The sequence below is a fragment of the Dendropsophus ebraccatus genome, chromosome 13, assembly GCF_027789765.1.
Source record: "Dendropsophus ebraccatus isolate aDenEbr1 chromosome 13, aDenEbr1.pat, whole genome shotgun sequence".
In the NCBI taxonomy this organism is placed as follows: Eukaryota; Metazoa; Chordata; class Amphibia; order Anura; family Hylidae; genus Dendropsophus; species Dendropsophus ebraccatus.
The window spans coordinates 39772379-39789461 of NC_091466.1; the positions used below are offsets into that span (position 1 = coordinate 39772379).

Consider the following 17083-nt stretch of genomic DNA (forward strand, 5'->3'; position numbering starts at 1 on the left):
AGCAACGTGACATCACAGCCTAGAAATCAACAGATTTGCTACAATGACATCACAATGGTTAAAGGAAACCTGTCACCCCCTCTGCCGGGGTGACAGGCTCCCGACCCCCCGCTGGAGCCCCCTATACTCACCTGATCTCAGTCACCCGACCGGCTCAGGAAGCGGGACCCGGTGGGATCAGGTGAGTATAGGGGGCTCTAACGGGGGTCCGGAGCCTGTCACCCCGGCACGGGGGGTGACAGGTCCTCTTTTAATAGCCTAAGGCAAACAGGAGTGCTATTATAACATTGCACGTGATCTCAGAAACATTACTGTGGCATCAGATTACAGTCTAAAGATTATTATTTTAGTTAAAGTGATATCCAAAAGTATTAGAAACAATATCTAAACATTGTTTTTTTATTAATTTCTAGGCTCTGATTCCTTGTGATGCCACAGTATTATCAGTGACATCACTGCCCAGAAATTAAAGAAATTGTTCTGTGACTCCACAATTGATTAAAGCCTAGAAATAAACAGTAACACTACTGTGACATCACAGCGGAAGACTCTTAAATATTGCCATACCATTTTGTGACCATCATTAGAATAGCCTAAAGCCTAATAAAAACAGCTATTGTGACCTCATCACACTAAATCACAACCTTGAAATGAGTTCATCATCTTTGCAATCATCTTGATTTAGATCAATGTCAATACCTATGGGGAAACCATGTTGGATCATCCTAATAAAATTCACACTATAATGACACCACTGTAATAAAACAGTGACAATTAAAGCCAGTAATCGGGGCTGACATTACAATGTGTCAAAACCTGAAAAGAAAAAACACCCACACTATTGAGACAGGGGTCCTCACAATAGATCACGGCCTAAACACAAAGCATACTGAGACATCAGAACAGATCTCAGAGTTAGGCAGGTTAGAAGAAGCCTGCTCCAGTTTCCCTTTAGTATCTTAGGCTAGGTTCACATCACGATTTTGCTATCCGTTCATCCGTTCTATGAAAAAAACAATGGTAAAAATGGATGCTGTTGTATGCCATACATTTTAAGACATTTTCCATCGACTTAAGCTACATTCACACGTCCGTTGTTCTGTCTGTAGTTGCAGGCATGCAACCACGGACAGAACATAGGACCACTTCCGTACGGGGCCGCGATTGGTGCCACAAACACACAGAACCTGCTGCAATGCGAACCGCATTTTGCAGCATGGATCGCTATGCTTATGAAGCGGCAATGTAGTAGTAGTGAAGCACGGAGCACTACAGATGCACATTTGTAGTGCGGGCCTTGGGCGTGGCCTGCGCTAAAGGTGTGTGAATATAGGTTTACATTAAAAAGATAAAATAAAACTTTTAAGTTTTTGTGTACATTCAAAAAATATTTTTTTTTCTAAGAGATTTCAATCCCGGTACACAATAGGTTTCCTATTTATCTATTGTGTATGGAGATTTTAGATGCTCGTCCAGACTTCTCCTTTTTTGTTTCCAGCATAACTACAAACGCCCATTTCCTTTAATGCTCACTGGTTTCCTATTGCAAAATGTAACGCTGTGCGCATTTTGCCTTAATGATGATGCTTGATTTATAATAATCTCCTTGACAAGTGTCCTCCAAGTGTCCTGTGTTGGTCTCTCTGTGACTGCTCATTCATTTCCTTTACTGATGAAGGGGGGTGGGGGTAGATTTGGTCATGCAGAACCCCAGACCACAAAAAATCCCACTTTTCCGTGTTTTTTTTTTTTTTTACAATTAATAATTTTCTTGAATTTTTTTATTGAACAAAGTCTCTTAAGACCTGACCCTTTAAGAAGCCTGGACATTACACAGCTTGCTTCCCGTAATTATGCATGAACTAATATTACAGTCCTAAAAATAGACAGAGCAAAGCTGCCGGAAGGCGCAGTGTAAGTTAGTTTCCCATAATACGAGATGACATGTCTAGAATTACCAATATTAACCTGATTTAGTGAATGTAGGATGAGCAGGGAATAAACACATTTATTTTCTGTTATTTAATGTGTTTTTGGGACCCTTCCCTTTTGCAGATAAGGAGTGAATAGAAGAACAAGTTAAGCATGATTGACTCCGATTGTCCAGCATTTCATTACCAGTTGGGGAAGAAGTGTGATGCAGGCCTAGGGAGTCCAGGAAAACATGCCATAGGCTGTATCCATGTTCTTACGGACTCCCTAGGGCTGCATCCAACTTCAGCCACTAATATTGACTCAAGTATACTCAAACCTTTTTCAGAGACCCCCCCCTCCCCCCATGTTGAGAGACTCGGGTAGATTAGAATACTAGAATACAATAAGAGGTTATTCATTATTTCTGTAATATGTCTCTTAGGCTATGTTCTTACAACGATTTTCAAGCCGACCTAGTCGGGGTGGGACCTAGACCTTTAAGCCGGCCTGTTCCAATGGCCGCTATGGATGCATAGATGACGTAACCTAGGGTGGGGCTATGACTATGTGGGCAGGGCTAAGTGGCGCTGCAGACATGAAGCCCCGCCCAGGTAGCACAATCTGCAGATGATAAAAGATCACTTTTTACTGGAACAAGCACTATGACTTATGATATAAAATAAAGTATGAGAACTGCAAAATTTACCCTTTTACACCTGTGTAGAGAAGTCATAATGCAAAAAGGGGGTGACAGTGTCACTTAAAATTTTTGCTTTAATGGTGGTCACATTCAGCACCTTATAGACCTAGTTTTCTTTGTGACACAACCCCTTTAAGTGTCATAGTGGCTGTGCAGCTCAGTCCTCCCTGTTCTGTGTGATTGGAGTGCAATGCTGGATGCCTCACTCTGTACATCAGTAATACAAGGGGCCACATGGAAGCTGTGGAAGCTTGTAGTCTGGAATGGACTCATTGACCCAGATTTACAAAGACTGTAATCGGGATCAAGAAAACACCAACGTAAATCTGTCTGGAAAATTCTGAACACTTATACTAAATCTGGGCCATTGACTTCTATATTAGTGTGTTGTGGGCATGCTCCATGGCCTATGCAGGGAGAGGGGAAGAGATGTGACTGTCACCTATTGGGAATGGCGGTCATTGCATTACCTGTATATCACTGTCACCATTTATTGTCTGCCTGTGATTACTACTGTACTACTGTAAAGTTTCCTATACAGAACAGGAAGAGATTGCTTATTATAGGGCTGGGTGATATTTGCCTAAATGAATATCGCGGTTTATCGCTCATGTAGCCACGGTAACAATTATTGAATGATAATAATGACACACCCCTTTTTGCAAACCACACCCACTTGCCATGCCAAACTGGCGATATTTTGATTTAAAAAAGTAAAAAAGAACTCACTGAGCAGCAACCCGTGTTTAGTCTATTATCATTATTATTATTTGTCATTATTAGGGGGTCTCAGTAGAGACCTGGACGTGTGTGTGTGTGTGTGTGTATGTTTGTATATATATATATATGTATACAGCCTCTACAGGGTATACAGAGGGATGGGTGTGTATTACTATATGGGGGGGGGGGGATGCATTGGGGTGTATTACTATACAGGAGGTTGGGATCGGGTTACAGGACTATACAGGCAGCACATAGGGATAGGAGGCGGATAGGGGTGTATGACTATACAGGGAGGGCGGACGGGGGTGTATAACTATACAGGGAGGGCGGACGGGGGTGTATGACTATACGGGGGGGGGCGGGGGTGTATGACTATACAGAGAGGGCGGACAGGGGTGTATGACTATACGGGGGGGGGCAGGGGTGTATGACTAATAGGGGTGTATGACTATACAGGGAGGGCGGACAGGGGTGTATGACTATACGGGGGGGGGCAGGGGTGTATGACTATACAGGGAGGGCGGGCAGGGGTGTATGACTATACAGGGAGGGCGGGCAGGGGTGTATGACTATACGGGGAGGGCGGACAGGGGTGTATGACTATACGGGGGGGGGGCAGGGGTGTATGACTATACAGGGAGGGCGGGCAGGGGTGTATGACTAAAAGGGGTGTATGACTATACGGGGGGGCAGGGGTGTATGACTATACAGGGAGGGCGGACAGGGGTGTATGACTATACGGGGGGGGGGCAGGGGTGTATGACTATACAGGGAGGGCGGACAGGGGTGTATGACTATACGGGGGGGGCAGGGGTGTATGACTATACGGGGGGGGGGCAGGGGTGTATGACTATACAGGGAGGGTGGGCAGGGGTGTATGACTATACGGGGGGGCAGGGGTGTATGACTAATAGGGGTGTATGACTATACAGGGAGGGCGGACAGGGGTGTATGACTATACGGGGCGGGGCAGGGATGTATGACTATAAAGGTAGGGCGGACAGGGGTGTATGACTATACGGTGGAGGCAGGGATGAATGACTATACAGGGAGGGCGGACAGGGGTGTATGACTATATGGGGGGGGCAGATAGGGGTGTATGACTATACAGGGAGGGCAGCCAGGGATGTATGACTATAAAGGTAGGGCGGACGGGGGTGTATGACTATACGGGGAGGGCGGACAGGGGTGTAAGACTATACGGGGAGGGCGGACAGGGGTGTAAGACTATACGGGGAGGGCGGACAGGGGTGTATGACTATACATGGGGGGGGCAGGGGTGTATGACTATACAGGGAGGGCGGACAGGGGTGTATGGCTATACAGGGAGGGCGGACAGGGATGTATGACTATAAAGGTAGGGCGGACAGGGGTGTATGACTATACGGGGGAGGCAGGGGTGTATGACTATACAGGGAGGGCGGACAGGGGTGTATGACTATACGGGGGGGTGGATAGGGGTGTGTAACTTTAAAGGGGGCACATAGGGATGGCAGGCGGATAGGAGTGTATTATACAGGGAGGTGCATGCTAGTACCTGTAGTCCCCTCAGTAACAATACAGGGCTCTAACATAGGAGGAATGGATGTGCTGCAGCAGGCAGGATGCCACACACAGCAATAACTTATCCTGCCTGCTGCAGCCCATTCATTCCTCCTATGTTACAGCCCTGTACTGTTACTGAGGGGACTACAGGTCTGCTGCTCCTCCAGCTCTGACATGCCGGCCTCACTGCACACACAGCACAATAACATGTACAGGGATGCCGGTATCAGAGCGGGAGGTGGAGGAGCAGCAGGGCCCAGGTGACAATGCCGCCCGCCCCGCCCCCCCGCTCGGACGGGACTGGTGCCGGGGAGGGCAATGTCAATGTGCTGTGTGTGCAGGGACGCCGGACGGGACCGGACTTGACGGGTGGGCGCATGGATGGACAGGTGCGGCGGGACGGGGCCTGGGACTGGACGGGTGAGGGCGCTCGGACAGGCGGGGGGTGCTTAGGCTGGAAGGCTGCAGGGGGCGGGTCGGGCGGCATTGTCACCTGGGCCCTGCTGCACCTCCACCTCCCACTCTGATACCTGCGTCCCTGCACATGTTGTTGTGCTGTGTGTGCAGTGACGCCGGCATGTCAGAGGTGGAGGAGCAGCAGAAAAAATACAAAAATACCGCAGATACCGTCCTGGCTTGAGGTCGGTTAACCGATGCCAGTGACTGTATCTGTATTTTTGCGGTATACCGCCCAGCCCTAGCTTATTATAAGGCTTAGTGGCCACAATGAAAACTGCTTTAAGAGGGACTTTAAAAAAAAAAATTTTTATAGAGATGTGGTGAAATAAAAATTAACAAATTTTTTTAAATTTGGGTTAAACTTTATTTAAAGGGGCTTATCCAGGTTTAGAATAACATTGCTCCTTCTAAAACAAACCCAACTTGTCTACAATATTGCTACTCCATTCACTTCAGTGCAGTACCACACACTGTGGACAAGAGCCACCAAAATAATCCCCTTTAAATAATAGATCACTTTCTGTTGACATTTCTCCTTTAAATTGGTGAATGGTATTGACTCTGATGGTCTTCTCTTTGCAGAATGTATGACAACATGTCCACGATGGTGTTTCTGAAGGAAGATAAGTTGGAGAAACTCACCCAAGATGAGATCATTTCTAAGACCAAGCAGGTGATCCAAGGCTTGGAAGCCTTGAAAAATGAGCACAACTCTATCCTGCAGAGCCTTCTGGAAACACTGAAGTGCTTGAAGAAAGATGACGAGAGCAACCTGGTGGAGGAGAAATCCAACATGATCCGCAAGTCTCTAGAGATGCTGGAGCTGGGGTTAAGTGAAGCACAGGTAATTGCATGGTGCGCCGCCCTGCCTCCCACCAGGGAGTATGTACTGTAGATCTGTTGCAGCTGCTAGGTCACTAAACCAGTTTTACAGAACCCAGGCTTCTTAAATGTTGTTGTCTTACATCATACTATCTATACGTTTAAAGGTTTGAGTGTTTTTCTTATTCTCTTGTGATATCTGCCTGTGCAATGTTAGGCTAAGGGTGTGTTCACACATTCTGTAAAACACAGGACAGGGAAGCGCTGTAGTGGACTCTATCCCCGTCCAGCATCATTTATCAATATGATGCCAGGAGCGGGGAAAGTGTTTTTGAATCTTCGCAGCACTGTAATGAAGCAACCACGCATACTCTATGCCAGGCGGGCTTCCCTGTCCATAGGTTCTGTGTTTCATGGAATGTGGGAATAAGCCCTAAGGGTGTGTTCACGTGTTTACATGCAGTTTTTAATTCTAAAGCCAAGAATCAAACCAAGAAAAATGGATATATCTGCCTTTGGTTTATAAATGTCCTTCATTTTACGATCTGTTCCTAGATTTGGTTTAAAAAAAAAAAAAAAAAAAGCATAAAGAACACATTTTAATGAGTATTTTGACCCAAACCAGTAGCCCAAAGCATAGAAAAATGTGCAGATCTTTTTGTCTTTTGCAGTTTTGCTTAAAATACTGACCGGAACCCAGTCTAAGGCTACACTAAATATTTAACAGAACTTTTTTCCCCTATAGGGATCAAAATTTGCGTGAACCTGCTGATATCTCCCTGCAGCCGCGTACTTCATCTTTCCATCTTTTCTTTGTCTGTCCGGCCATTTTTAAGAACTTCAATAAAAAATAAATATGTAAATGAGCTAGTTCCTTGCCTACCAAAGACTAGACTGCCTATGCATAATTAAATATGCATAGGTAAGCGTGACTGAAGGGGCGGCCCGACAGCGCACTGGGGTATGTGGCTTCCCCCCCCCCCTTCCTAAAAGATATTTTGATGCAGCCTGAGGCAGGTATTGCCCTGTGTAAGAGACCTGTGACAACTTACTCTAGTTTGTCTTGACCTGCTAACAGGTTCTAGGCTGGGGCAGCATGGACACTTGGCCTTGACACAAGTCACCTGGCTAATTTTGCAGTGTTGCACAAACTGCATTGCATCTCTGCTTATAAAATGAATGTGTTTGTGTTGGCTGTAATTCTGATTTTTGTATTACAGGTTATGATGGCCTTATCGAACCACTTGAATGCAGTTGAGTCTGAGAAACAAAAACTGAGAGCCCAGGTCCGCCGGCTGTGCCAGGAAAATCAGTGGCTGCGGGATGAGCTGGCCAACACTCAGCAGAAGCTGCAGCGCAGTGAACAGTCTGTGGCCCAACTGGAGGAGGAAAAGAAACATCTCGAGTTTATGAATCAGCTGAAAAAATATGATGACGACATTTCTCCATCGGTTTGTAACTGCATTTTTCTCTCTTCCTCTCCCCTTTTAATTAGTTTAGTCATAGACCTATTCAGTATAAATCATTATTAGGTTACTGCATGTTTATTACAGGACACGACTGGTTTCTTCTAGAAACTGCATAGAAGGAGGTTTTTATATGTTTAATTTACACTACATTTTCACTTTTTGGTGTCTCACTTTAAAAATTAAACTAGTCAAAAAACAAACACATTGCACAGTGTGTAAGCTGATGCATGCGAGCAGGGACCTCACTCCTCATGTATGGATAATTATATGTATAACTCTGTAATGTCTGATTTCTGTCTATGTATGTACCCCCAGAATTGTAAAGTGCTGCGGAATCTGTTGGCGCTATATAAATAAAAATTATTTAAAAAAAATAATAATTATTACAGTACTGATAGTGGTCATTCATTGCACAGTGTCCCAATCCATTTGATCAGAGTTCAGTGCATTTGGCAACTTTTACTTGATCGTAAATTTTATGAGACCTACAAGTTTGCCTATGTGATACAAGTTGAGATACCTCTTTTAAAAGGGATTTCTGAACAGAACTATTTAACATAGGACAGATGCCCTGTACCTCCTAATTGATGCCCCCCAACCAGGGTTCAGATCTATGTGTATAATATAGAGGCTAATAATATATTGTATTATGACTGTGCATCTGGCTTTATAATGACTTAGTTCTCATTTTACCCAGGAGAGCCCATTGACTTTAAAAGGGGTTATCCAGCGCTACAAAAACATGGCCACTTTTCCCCCTCTCTTGTCTCCTGATTGGGTGGGGTTTCAAACTCTGTTCCATTGAAGTAAATGGAGCTTAAAGAAGTACTCCAGCAGGGGAGCATTTTTTTCCTGGGACCGGGGAAGAGGTGGCTGAGGGAAACTATGTCCACTCACCTTCCCGGTTCCAGCGGCGGGTCCCGCATCGCAGCGCTCCGGTTCCCAGCCGCTTCGTGATGTCTGATGCGTGCTCGAGACAATACGTCTCAGGTCCGCATAGCCAGTCAGTGACAGAGACGGGATCTGAGCGGACTTGAAACGGATCCCGCCTCCGTCACTGACTGGCTGAGCGGACCTGAGACGTCACGTCTCGAGCCCGCGTCAGACACCTGGATGCAACTAAATTGGTGCAAGTCATTTCTGTAAATGTAAGTCAGTTGTATTTGGTGTGTATGTATGTATGTATGTATGTATATATATATATGTGTGTGTATATGTGTATATATATATATATATATATATATATATATATATATATATATATATATATATATATATATATATATATATAATATGTTATAGAGAGGTTTTAAGTTGGGGCTGCATAGTGACTTTTTTCCCACGTTACACATTGCGTGCAGTATTGGCTGCTTGCATTTTGGTAAAGCATTGTGGGTGTTATGGCAACTTGTGTGCAGCAGCGTGACCACACCTACTTCCACGTACTGTGATGCAATATTGCAAATTTTGGCTATGCAGTGTGTCGAGGACAACGTCATCGTGTAACCCTAGGCTTACGTGTAGCTTATTGAAATGTGTTTAACGTGTCGTCTTAATTGCATTTTTTATAGGATGATAAAGACAGTGATACCTCCAAGGAACCTCTGGATGACCTCTTCCCGAATGATGACGACGATCAAGGGCCAGGAAGTAAGAAAAGTTGATTTGTATTCGCAAATACCTAGAGCATACTATGAATGTATAATCTAATATGGCAGAGGAACATTTGGGCAGCACCTAATGTTCTTACACTACTGAACAGGCACGCAGTGTTTTGACAGAACTTGGGTAATTCTCACTATTATCCTATCATAGGGGAGCTAAACGCAGTGTCACAATACAGACAGCATCTTAGTACTGGCATAATGAAGGTGGTGATGTCACATCACAGAAATGGCAGTCTTTTTTGTATTGTTAAATAGCCCACCCTTAGGTCAATATGTTGCTAAAAAGCAAATAATTGGGTATTATGAGCTGTTTTGTGGCTATTTCTCCTGAATCACCCCCTCTCCACACAAAAAAAGAAATAAAAAGAGTCCACTCAGTCTAACTCCTTCCTCCTAGCCCTCACCTTCCAAGACGTGGATCATGTGTCCTCTGTCTCTTTAGTGGGCTAGGTTAGCGATTTTAACCCCGCCCACTGAGAGACAGGGGGTCACATGACCCTCTGACATGACCTTTAGTGGGCCATGCGTCCAGTAGGAGTGTGCGCTTCTGCCTACTTCATCTTATGAAGCAGAGCTGATCTAATTTACATATCGGGGGAGATTTATCTAAGTGGTGTAAAATAGAATTGTCTTAATTGCCCCTAGCAACCAGATTCCACCCTTCATTTTTCAAAGAATGAAAGGTGGAATCTGATTGGTTGCTAGGGGCAACTGAGCCAGTTTCACTTTACACCATGTTCGATAAATCTCCCCTATAGTGTATATATTTGGTAGTGATTGCTTGCAGATTGCAGATCCCCATGAAGATGTGGTTCACATGTTCTGTCTCTGCAGTGTTCCGGGTAGTAATGTAACCCAGACCACTGCAGAGACGTGAGAAACATGATCCATGTGCATCAGTGTTTCTCTGGTCTTGTATCTGTGCCTCTTCATGTCTTTGTGAGACCTTCCCCCTCTGTCTTCTCCCCCCTCTGTCCCTTTTCCTTCATCTCCTTTCATTTAGGTCATATCCCCCTCCATCTTCTCCCACCTCTGTCCCTTTTCCTCCGTCCCCTTCATCCTCCATCTCTTTCCATCTAGGTCGAATCCCACTCTGCTTCCTCCCCCTCAGTCTCCTTCATCCTCCATCTCCTTCCACCTCAGTTGCGTTACCTCACCCTTCCCCCAGCCCGCACAACTATCTCTTCTATTGGCACAGCAGAGCTGCACAGGTGCTCAGCCCCACTGTGTCCTCGTGGTAGACAAATGTAGTTTCCTGGCAGACGCCATCTTGGATCTAGTCCAGCTTTTAGAAAGACTTGTAACTCTGGGAACAGCATTTCATTTTTCAGCTCTTGCGTGGAATTCCCCTTTAAAGACATCACTGTGACTGTGATGTCACAGCATAGGGATTAAAAAGATTGTGATGTCATGCAGAGATAATTGAGACTGTGATGTTACAGTGCAAGCTTAATGTAATGATGATAATGCACACAGTAATGTCACACTACATAAACGTGTTCAACCCCGGTAAAGGATGCACTCACATTAACTGATGTCCCTGTTATGAAAGTGAATGGCAGACAAGCCATTGGATGTATTTGTAACCCCTGTTTTTATATTAAACACATTTTACTTTTGTGTGGTGTTTGCAGTACAACAACCCCACAGCAGTGCAGCCGCAGCTGCCCAGCAAGGTGGCTATGAGATTCCGGCACGATTAAGAACCCTCCATAACCTGGTTATACAGTATGCATCCCAGGGCAGGTATGAAGTGGCTGTGCCTCTTTGTAAGCAAGCTCTTGAAGACCTGGAGAAAACTTCTGGCCACGATCATCCAGATGTCGCCACGATGCTTAACATACTGGCTCTGGTATACAGGTAAAGGTCATGCATTTTAGAGATGACTTGTTTTAAATTTAGTGTCGAAAGCCAAACACAACTTTATTGCAATCATTATCTATAGGGTTATATATTATCTAGGTTTGGCACTTTTTGCACTATGATTTATACTATGTGCATCCATCCCTGTAGGGAGGGAATTGACTACTCCTGGGAAATTCTTTTACAGGAGTTTTGCAAAGATTAACACATTATCATCTATAAACTGGATAAGGGATGGGTATATGATTATGGGCAGTCTGGCTGATGGGACTTTAACCTTGCCAATGTCTAGAAGTTAGCGTCTGTGCCTGGGGCTGGAACTCCTTCTGATATTGATGGCCTGCCCCAAGATACGCCATCATTATAAAAGTCCTAGAGCTATTTTATGACATGACACATGACTGTTAACATCACTATGGACAACGTAAACCAAGTGAGGACTTGGTGGGGATCACTAGTAGTTATGTACAACTGATCCTTAACCGACAGGTACAGTTTGCAAAGTGCATTTGCAGAGATTGACGTCTAAGACATGGAAGTGCAAGCTTGCTTTCCTTTAAGTGAATCCCTAGTGGCCTTGTGTGTTGCTGAGGTTGCTTTGGTGGAAAACAACAGCTGTACAACAGTACTTGAGCAAATGAGCAGATAATGTCAGAAATGAACACTCATTAATTCTGTCACTAACCCTTCTGTTATAATTGTTTTCCAGGGACCAGAACAAGTACAAAGATGCTGCCAATCTGTTAAATGATGCACTAGCTATTCGTGAGAAGACCTTAGGAAAAGATCACCCAGCGGTCAGTAATGTTCTCTGGTGTTGTGTCATTTTATCCTCCCTTCTCAACTTTTCTCATTTGTGTAAAATGTTAACATTAAACTCAACAGGAAAAATTTCTAATGCCTTGGTTGATTCCTAGAAGCCGCAGGTAGGGTTCTCCAGACGTCTCCCAGTCACTTGCCAATCACCTCTAATAAGCACTATATGCAGAGTTCTCTCCATTAAGGGTGGGTTCACACTACAGAATCCGTTCTGGTGGATTCCTTCGCTCGTACCCGCGCGTGTCTCCGCCCGTGTCATGGACTCCATGCTATGGCTGAGCCAATTTCACTGTCCGCTGAAAGAATTGACATGTCAGTTCTTTTGTCAGAAGGAGGAATCCGCCTGGCCATAGAATGGTTAAAAAAAAAAAAAAAAAAAAAAAAGGGGAAATTTTGGCAGCACATCTATGACTCTGTTCACACTGCAGGTTGCACGCTGCTTGTGGCTTAAGTACAGACAAAAAAAACAAAAGGTTTAACAGCAACCCACAGGTGCAAGGGCCTACCGTATATACTCCTCCCAGCGTACGCTGTAAACACCTGCTTTGTATGTATTAAAAAAGAAAATATCAAAAAAAATTTTTTTGAAAAGTGAGGATCTTAGCAAACTATTTGATCAAACAGAGTGTACCATGTCACCACGTTAAGGCGTCCCCAGAGACACGGTCCCTACTCTAGCATTTTCACACTAGCAATGGCCTTTTCTGGGCTGAATAAGCCTACAACTGGGCAGATAGTAGCCAAATGATCTCTTTTATATCAGCCTTGGGACATGGGTGGAGTGCAAGCCAACAGGAGGTAGCCCCCCCCCCCCCCACATTCAACAGAAAAAAAGGGAAATTGTGTCTATGGCATGGGCAGAGATGCGTGCCGCCATCAGCATGTACGAGTAACGGAATCCACCAGAACTTATCCGCACGGTTTCCGTAGTGTGAACCCACCCTAAAGCAGTGATCCTTTACTCCAGCACTAGTTACCGTTTAATTTTTAGGACATATTCACATACAGCAGATTCCTTGGTGACATGTCTGTGATCATCACATTTAGCTAAATGTGGCTTGTAGACATTCATGCAGTTGCGGCAAAAAAAACCCATATGTTAGGGCTGCAAGATGACTTTGACCGCAACAGTGGTTGTATGACCAAAGATGGCTGTGTGGACTGTGGTGCATCTTAACTAAGGTCGCTGAATCTGGAGTCCTGTTGCGACTCGCAGGTGGCAAGAACTGCAATCTAACAGTCACAAGAAAGCCATCCTTGAGGAATTCATTGCAACTGTTGGGCTGCTGCTACTTTAGGTTTGCAGTGCAATCCCATTTACTTAGGGTCCATTTACACAAAGATTATGTGACAGATTATCTGCCAAAGATTTGAAGCCAAATCCAGAAACAGACTATAAACAGACATCAGGTCATAAAGGAAACCTGAGATGTCTCCTCTTTTCAAATCCATTCCTGGCTTTGGCTACAAATCTTTGGCAGATAATCTGTCAGATAATCTTTCTGTGTAAATGGACCCTTAGTAATAGCGATCTTTGGTCTCTGCCAACATCTCCACAAACTCCTAGTCTTATTTAGATGAGTTGGTTTTCAGTTGCAGAAGTTTCTTTAACAAATCTGCCATGTGAATATATCCTTAGACCACCATACAATGAGAAGAGCTCCTCCTTTTGTCTGAACTTTGCCGCTGTAAATTTATTATGTCCCACAATCTGAAATTGTTAATTTTTAATCGGCTTGGACGTTCACTGATTTTACAGGATTAAAATGGGCTGTTATTTCATTTTTTTTTTATTAGGCAAAAAAGCCTCTTTCTGTACTCAAAAAGCAGTTTTTCAGCCCCACTTGCTTCTTATCTGTGCATTATCAGGCATCAAGCTGTCTTCATTACAGAGGAGCAAAGTGAAGACAGGTTTGCTGAGTGCCATTATAACCTATGGAGGGGGGAGGGGCCGAAAGAGATAAGTGAGCAGGAAGAGGAGGCAAGAAGCTATACAGTTTACAGACCGACTGGGCACATGAAACGCTGGATTCAGAGATCAGAAAGCTCAGTACTTATCTGGGAGCTTGGTGAGAGAAGATTGCAGGATGAAGTGTTTTGTACAGTGCTGCCTTTTCTCCTTTCCATGCTCACTCATTTCCTTGACCGCTCCCCTCTCCATAAAGCATAATGGACACAGAAATCCTACTTCTTCTGAAGTGAGGGGGGAGCTAGGAAAACAGCTTTTTGAGTATAGAAGGAAACTCTTTTGCTTAATAAAATATATTAGATTTTCTTAAAATCGCTTGTACTATTTATATTTATTTACTTCTGAAAATTTAACTGACAGTTTTGCTTTAAAGAGGGCCCACCGCCTCTCCTCTTTAGTCTGTTTAGTAAATACCCATATTCCCATTAAATTCCCAATTAGAGAGCAATGCTTCTTAAAACTCTTGTCTCTTGTGCTGTTCCTTGGTAACTCCTCTTAAAAATGTATGCAAAAAAAATTGGCTATGCCCTATGACTGTCTCTACTCACACAATGTTTAAATTGTGCTGACGCTGTCACATACTATTGACAAGTTGAATGGTTTCCTAAAGGAATAATAAAGGAATGGCACAATGCTGATTTCTAAGGGAAGATTCTCCCTAATTACAGAAATGCAATTATATACCAGTCGGCACGTCTGTATAGCCAGCAGATAATACTTACCCTTTCCGGCGAGTCCTGCACCTGGAGCCGGTTCCGGGACGAAGATATCAGCGCCCGAAGCCGTGCACGCGAGCTGCAGAGATGAGTCTGATGCCCATAGAGAATGGATAGAGCAGTCATTCTCTATGCCCATGGCCCTGGTGACAGGTTCCCTTTAACAAACATTGAGGTTATTGATGACTTATAGCCATATAGTGGCCTCAGAACCAATGGAGCCATAGTCCTGAAAGTATGAGCTTGCCACAAATGCCCACTAGTTATGTCCAGTCTCCAGATTGTATAATCAATAGTTAATTTTTGCTGCTTGTAGCTTTCCATTGTTGTGCTCTGATTTTAATGGTGTTCTCTCGTGGTGTGATGTCACTTTATTGAGTCCAAATGAATACGTGACAGATGAGCATCTCTTCTGCCCTTTTAATGCTAATTTCGTCTTTTATCACATCTTGGCCTGAATTGATTTTTCTTCATCGTTCTGCGCTTTGTCCTTGGAGACTCTTTGTACTTTGATGTGATTGTGCTTAGACTCCTGCCTGTGGATATTAAGAGGCATCTTACAATTTGCAGGTTGCCGCCACCCTTAATAACCTGGCTGTACTCTATGGGAAGCGGGGAAAGTACAAGGAAGCAGAACCATTGTGTAAGAGGGCCTTGGAGATCCGGGAAAAGGTAAGTCACATTATGACTACATGTAGAACACTGTAATTGGAGAACAGTGCTTTAAGAATCCTTATATATGCAGTGCACAGATTCTGAAACCGAAGTAAGGGTACAAACACACACAACAGATCCGCTGCAGATTCCTGTTCTGTAATCTCTATGGGGAAACATACATCCTGCTGCGAGTATGTTGGGAGACCGCCCCTTGAAGCCCCCCGCCGCAGCACATACATTACCTGCGATCCGGCTTGCTTCGGGGGTTCCTGGGTGGACGTCCTGCTCAGCAAATCTGCGCAAGGCTGTGGAGTCAGTAAGCAGCAGCTCCCACTCCTGAATTTTATCAGGACCGACTCCGACTCCTGCTCCTTCATAAATGGCCAGTCATATACCAGGGGAGTTATTTATCACACTGGTTCAGCACGCCATAGCGCGCACACACACACACACACAGCCTGCTGCAGCCATAGCATACACACACAGCCTGCTGCAGCCATAGAACACTGACATGCAAAACAAGAGTCCTTGGAGCCTCTGTTGCGAGGCTCAAAACACGGGATAGCCATATATCTCTAGCCTGTTGCCATGGAGGGCCTCCACGAAGGGGAGAGCACCACACCACCCTGATAGATAGCCCCTTAAGTCTCACTCGGTTGCGAGTATTGGAACATAAATAGGGAAACAACAGGGTGGCCCCTTTTTGCCAACGTCCTACTCAAGGTGCGAGTATTGTGATCATGACAAGGGCTTGCCAAGGCAGGCATCCATCCACAGACAGCCGTTTCGGGGTATTTGCCCCTCGTCAGTGTGGAGTAGGATTCTGGCTAGTTGAGCCAATGACAAATCAACCAACAAAACACAGTAATCACTGAACTCAAGAAGATCAGTGAAAAAATTCCAAGTACTCAATCAAGAGTCTCCACTGATGCCCCCAAAAATTTAAACAAGCAAAACATGTTGCGGTTGCGAGGCTCAAAACACGGGATAGCCAGATATCTCTAGCCTGTTGCCACGGAGTGCCTCCACGATAGAACACTGAAGAAAAACACCACATTGAGGACAGAGGTTACTGCTACACTACTTACCTCCTCTATATGACACAGGGTATCTCCATATTACACTGCTGCTCATATACAGTCATCCAACATCCAGGAAGAGAACAGCACAGATCTCCTCCCCCCCCCCCCCCCCACAAAAATGAACTCTTACAACTCAGAAACAAACTGCTAAATAGTGACTGACAACTTTTCCCCGACCACCCTTATCTAATAGGACCAGTGTCCTATTAGAATGTTGTTCATGATATATTGATGAGCAAAACTTATAAAATTCATATCAAAACTCAATTCTAAATTCTAAAATCTAAAGATTTTTTTTAAAGCTGGAGTCGGTACATTTTTTTCTGACTTTAGCCAAAACTAGCTCCGCCTCTACGACTCCGACTCCACAGCCCTGGTGCTGCGGCAGGGCAGCACACTGATTGGCTGAGTGGGATGCGTAGCCAGGAACCCCCGAAGCAAGCCGGATGGCGGAGTAGGTAATGTATATGCTCCGGCCGGCAGGCTGTTAACGGGACGATCTCCCGACATACTTGCAGCAGGATGTGTGTCTGCCAATAGAGATTACAGAGCAGGGATCCGCAGCAGATCTGGCTGCAAATTCGCAGTGAGAAATCCTTTGGATCAGTCGTCTGTGTTTGTACCCTAAAGGTTTCCTACACGTAAGATACAAATAGTCTGTTTGGCCGTAAACAAATC

General features: G+C 44.6%; 1 protein-coding gene across 6 annotated transcripts in view; it reads left to right on the plus strand.

Annotated features, from left to right (window-relative positions):
• The window catches only part of KLC1 (kinesin light chain 1), a 70819-nt gene that overhangs the window by 27072 nt on the left and 26664 nt on the right, over positions 1–17083 (plus strand). For all 6 annotated transcript variants that reach the window (XM_069951175.1, XM_069951179.1, XM_069951177.1 and 3 more), the window contains exons 2-7: positions 5924–6185; positions 7384–7614; positions 9204–9282; positions 10934–11159; positions 11872–11959; positions 15237–15338. In XM_069951175.1, the coding sequence (XP_069807276.1) occupies positions 5925–6185; positions 7384–7614; positions 9204–9282; positions 10934–11159; positions 11872–11959; positions 15237–15338 (987 nt within the window). In that variant the 5' untranslated portion in view covers position 5924. The remainder of the gene's footprint in view (positions 1–5923; positions 6186–7383; positions 7615–9203; positions 9283–10933; positions 11160–11871; positions 11960–15236; positions 15339–17083) is intronic.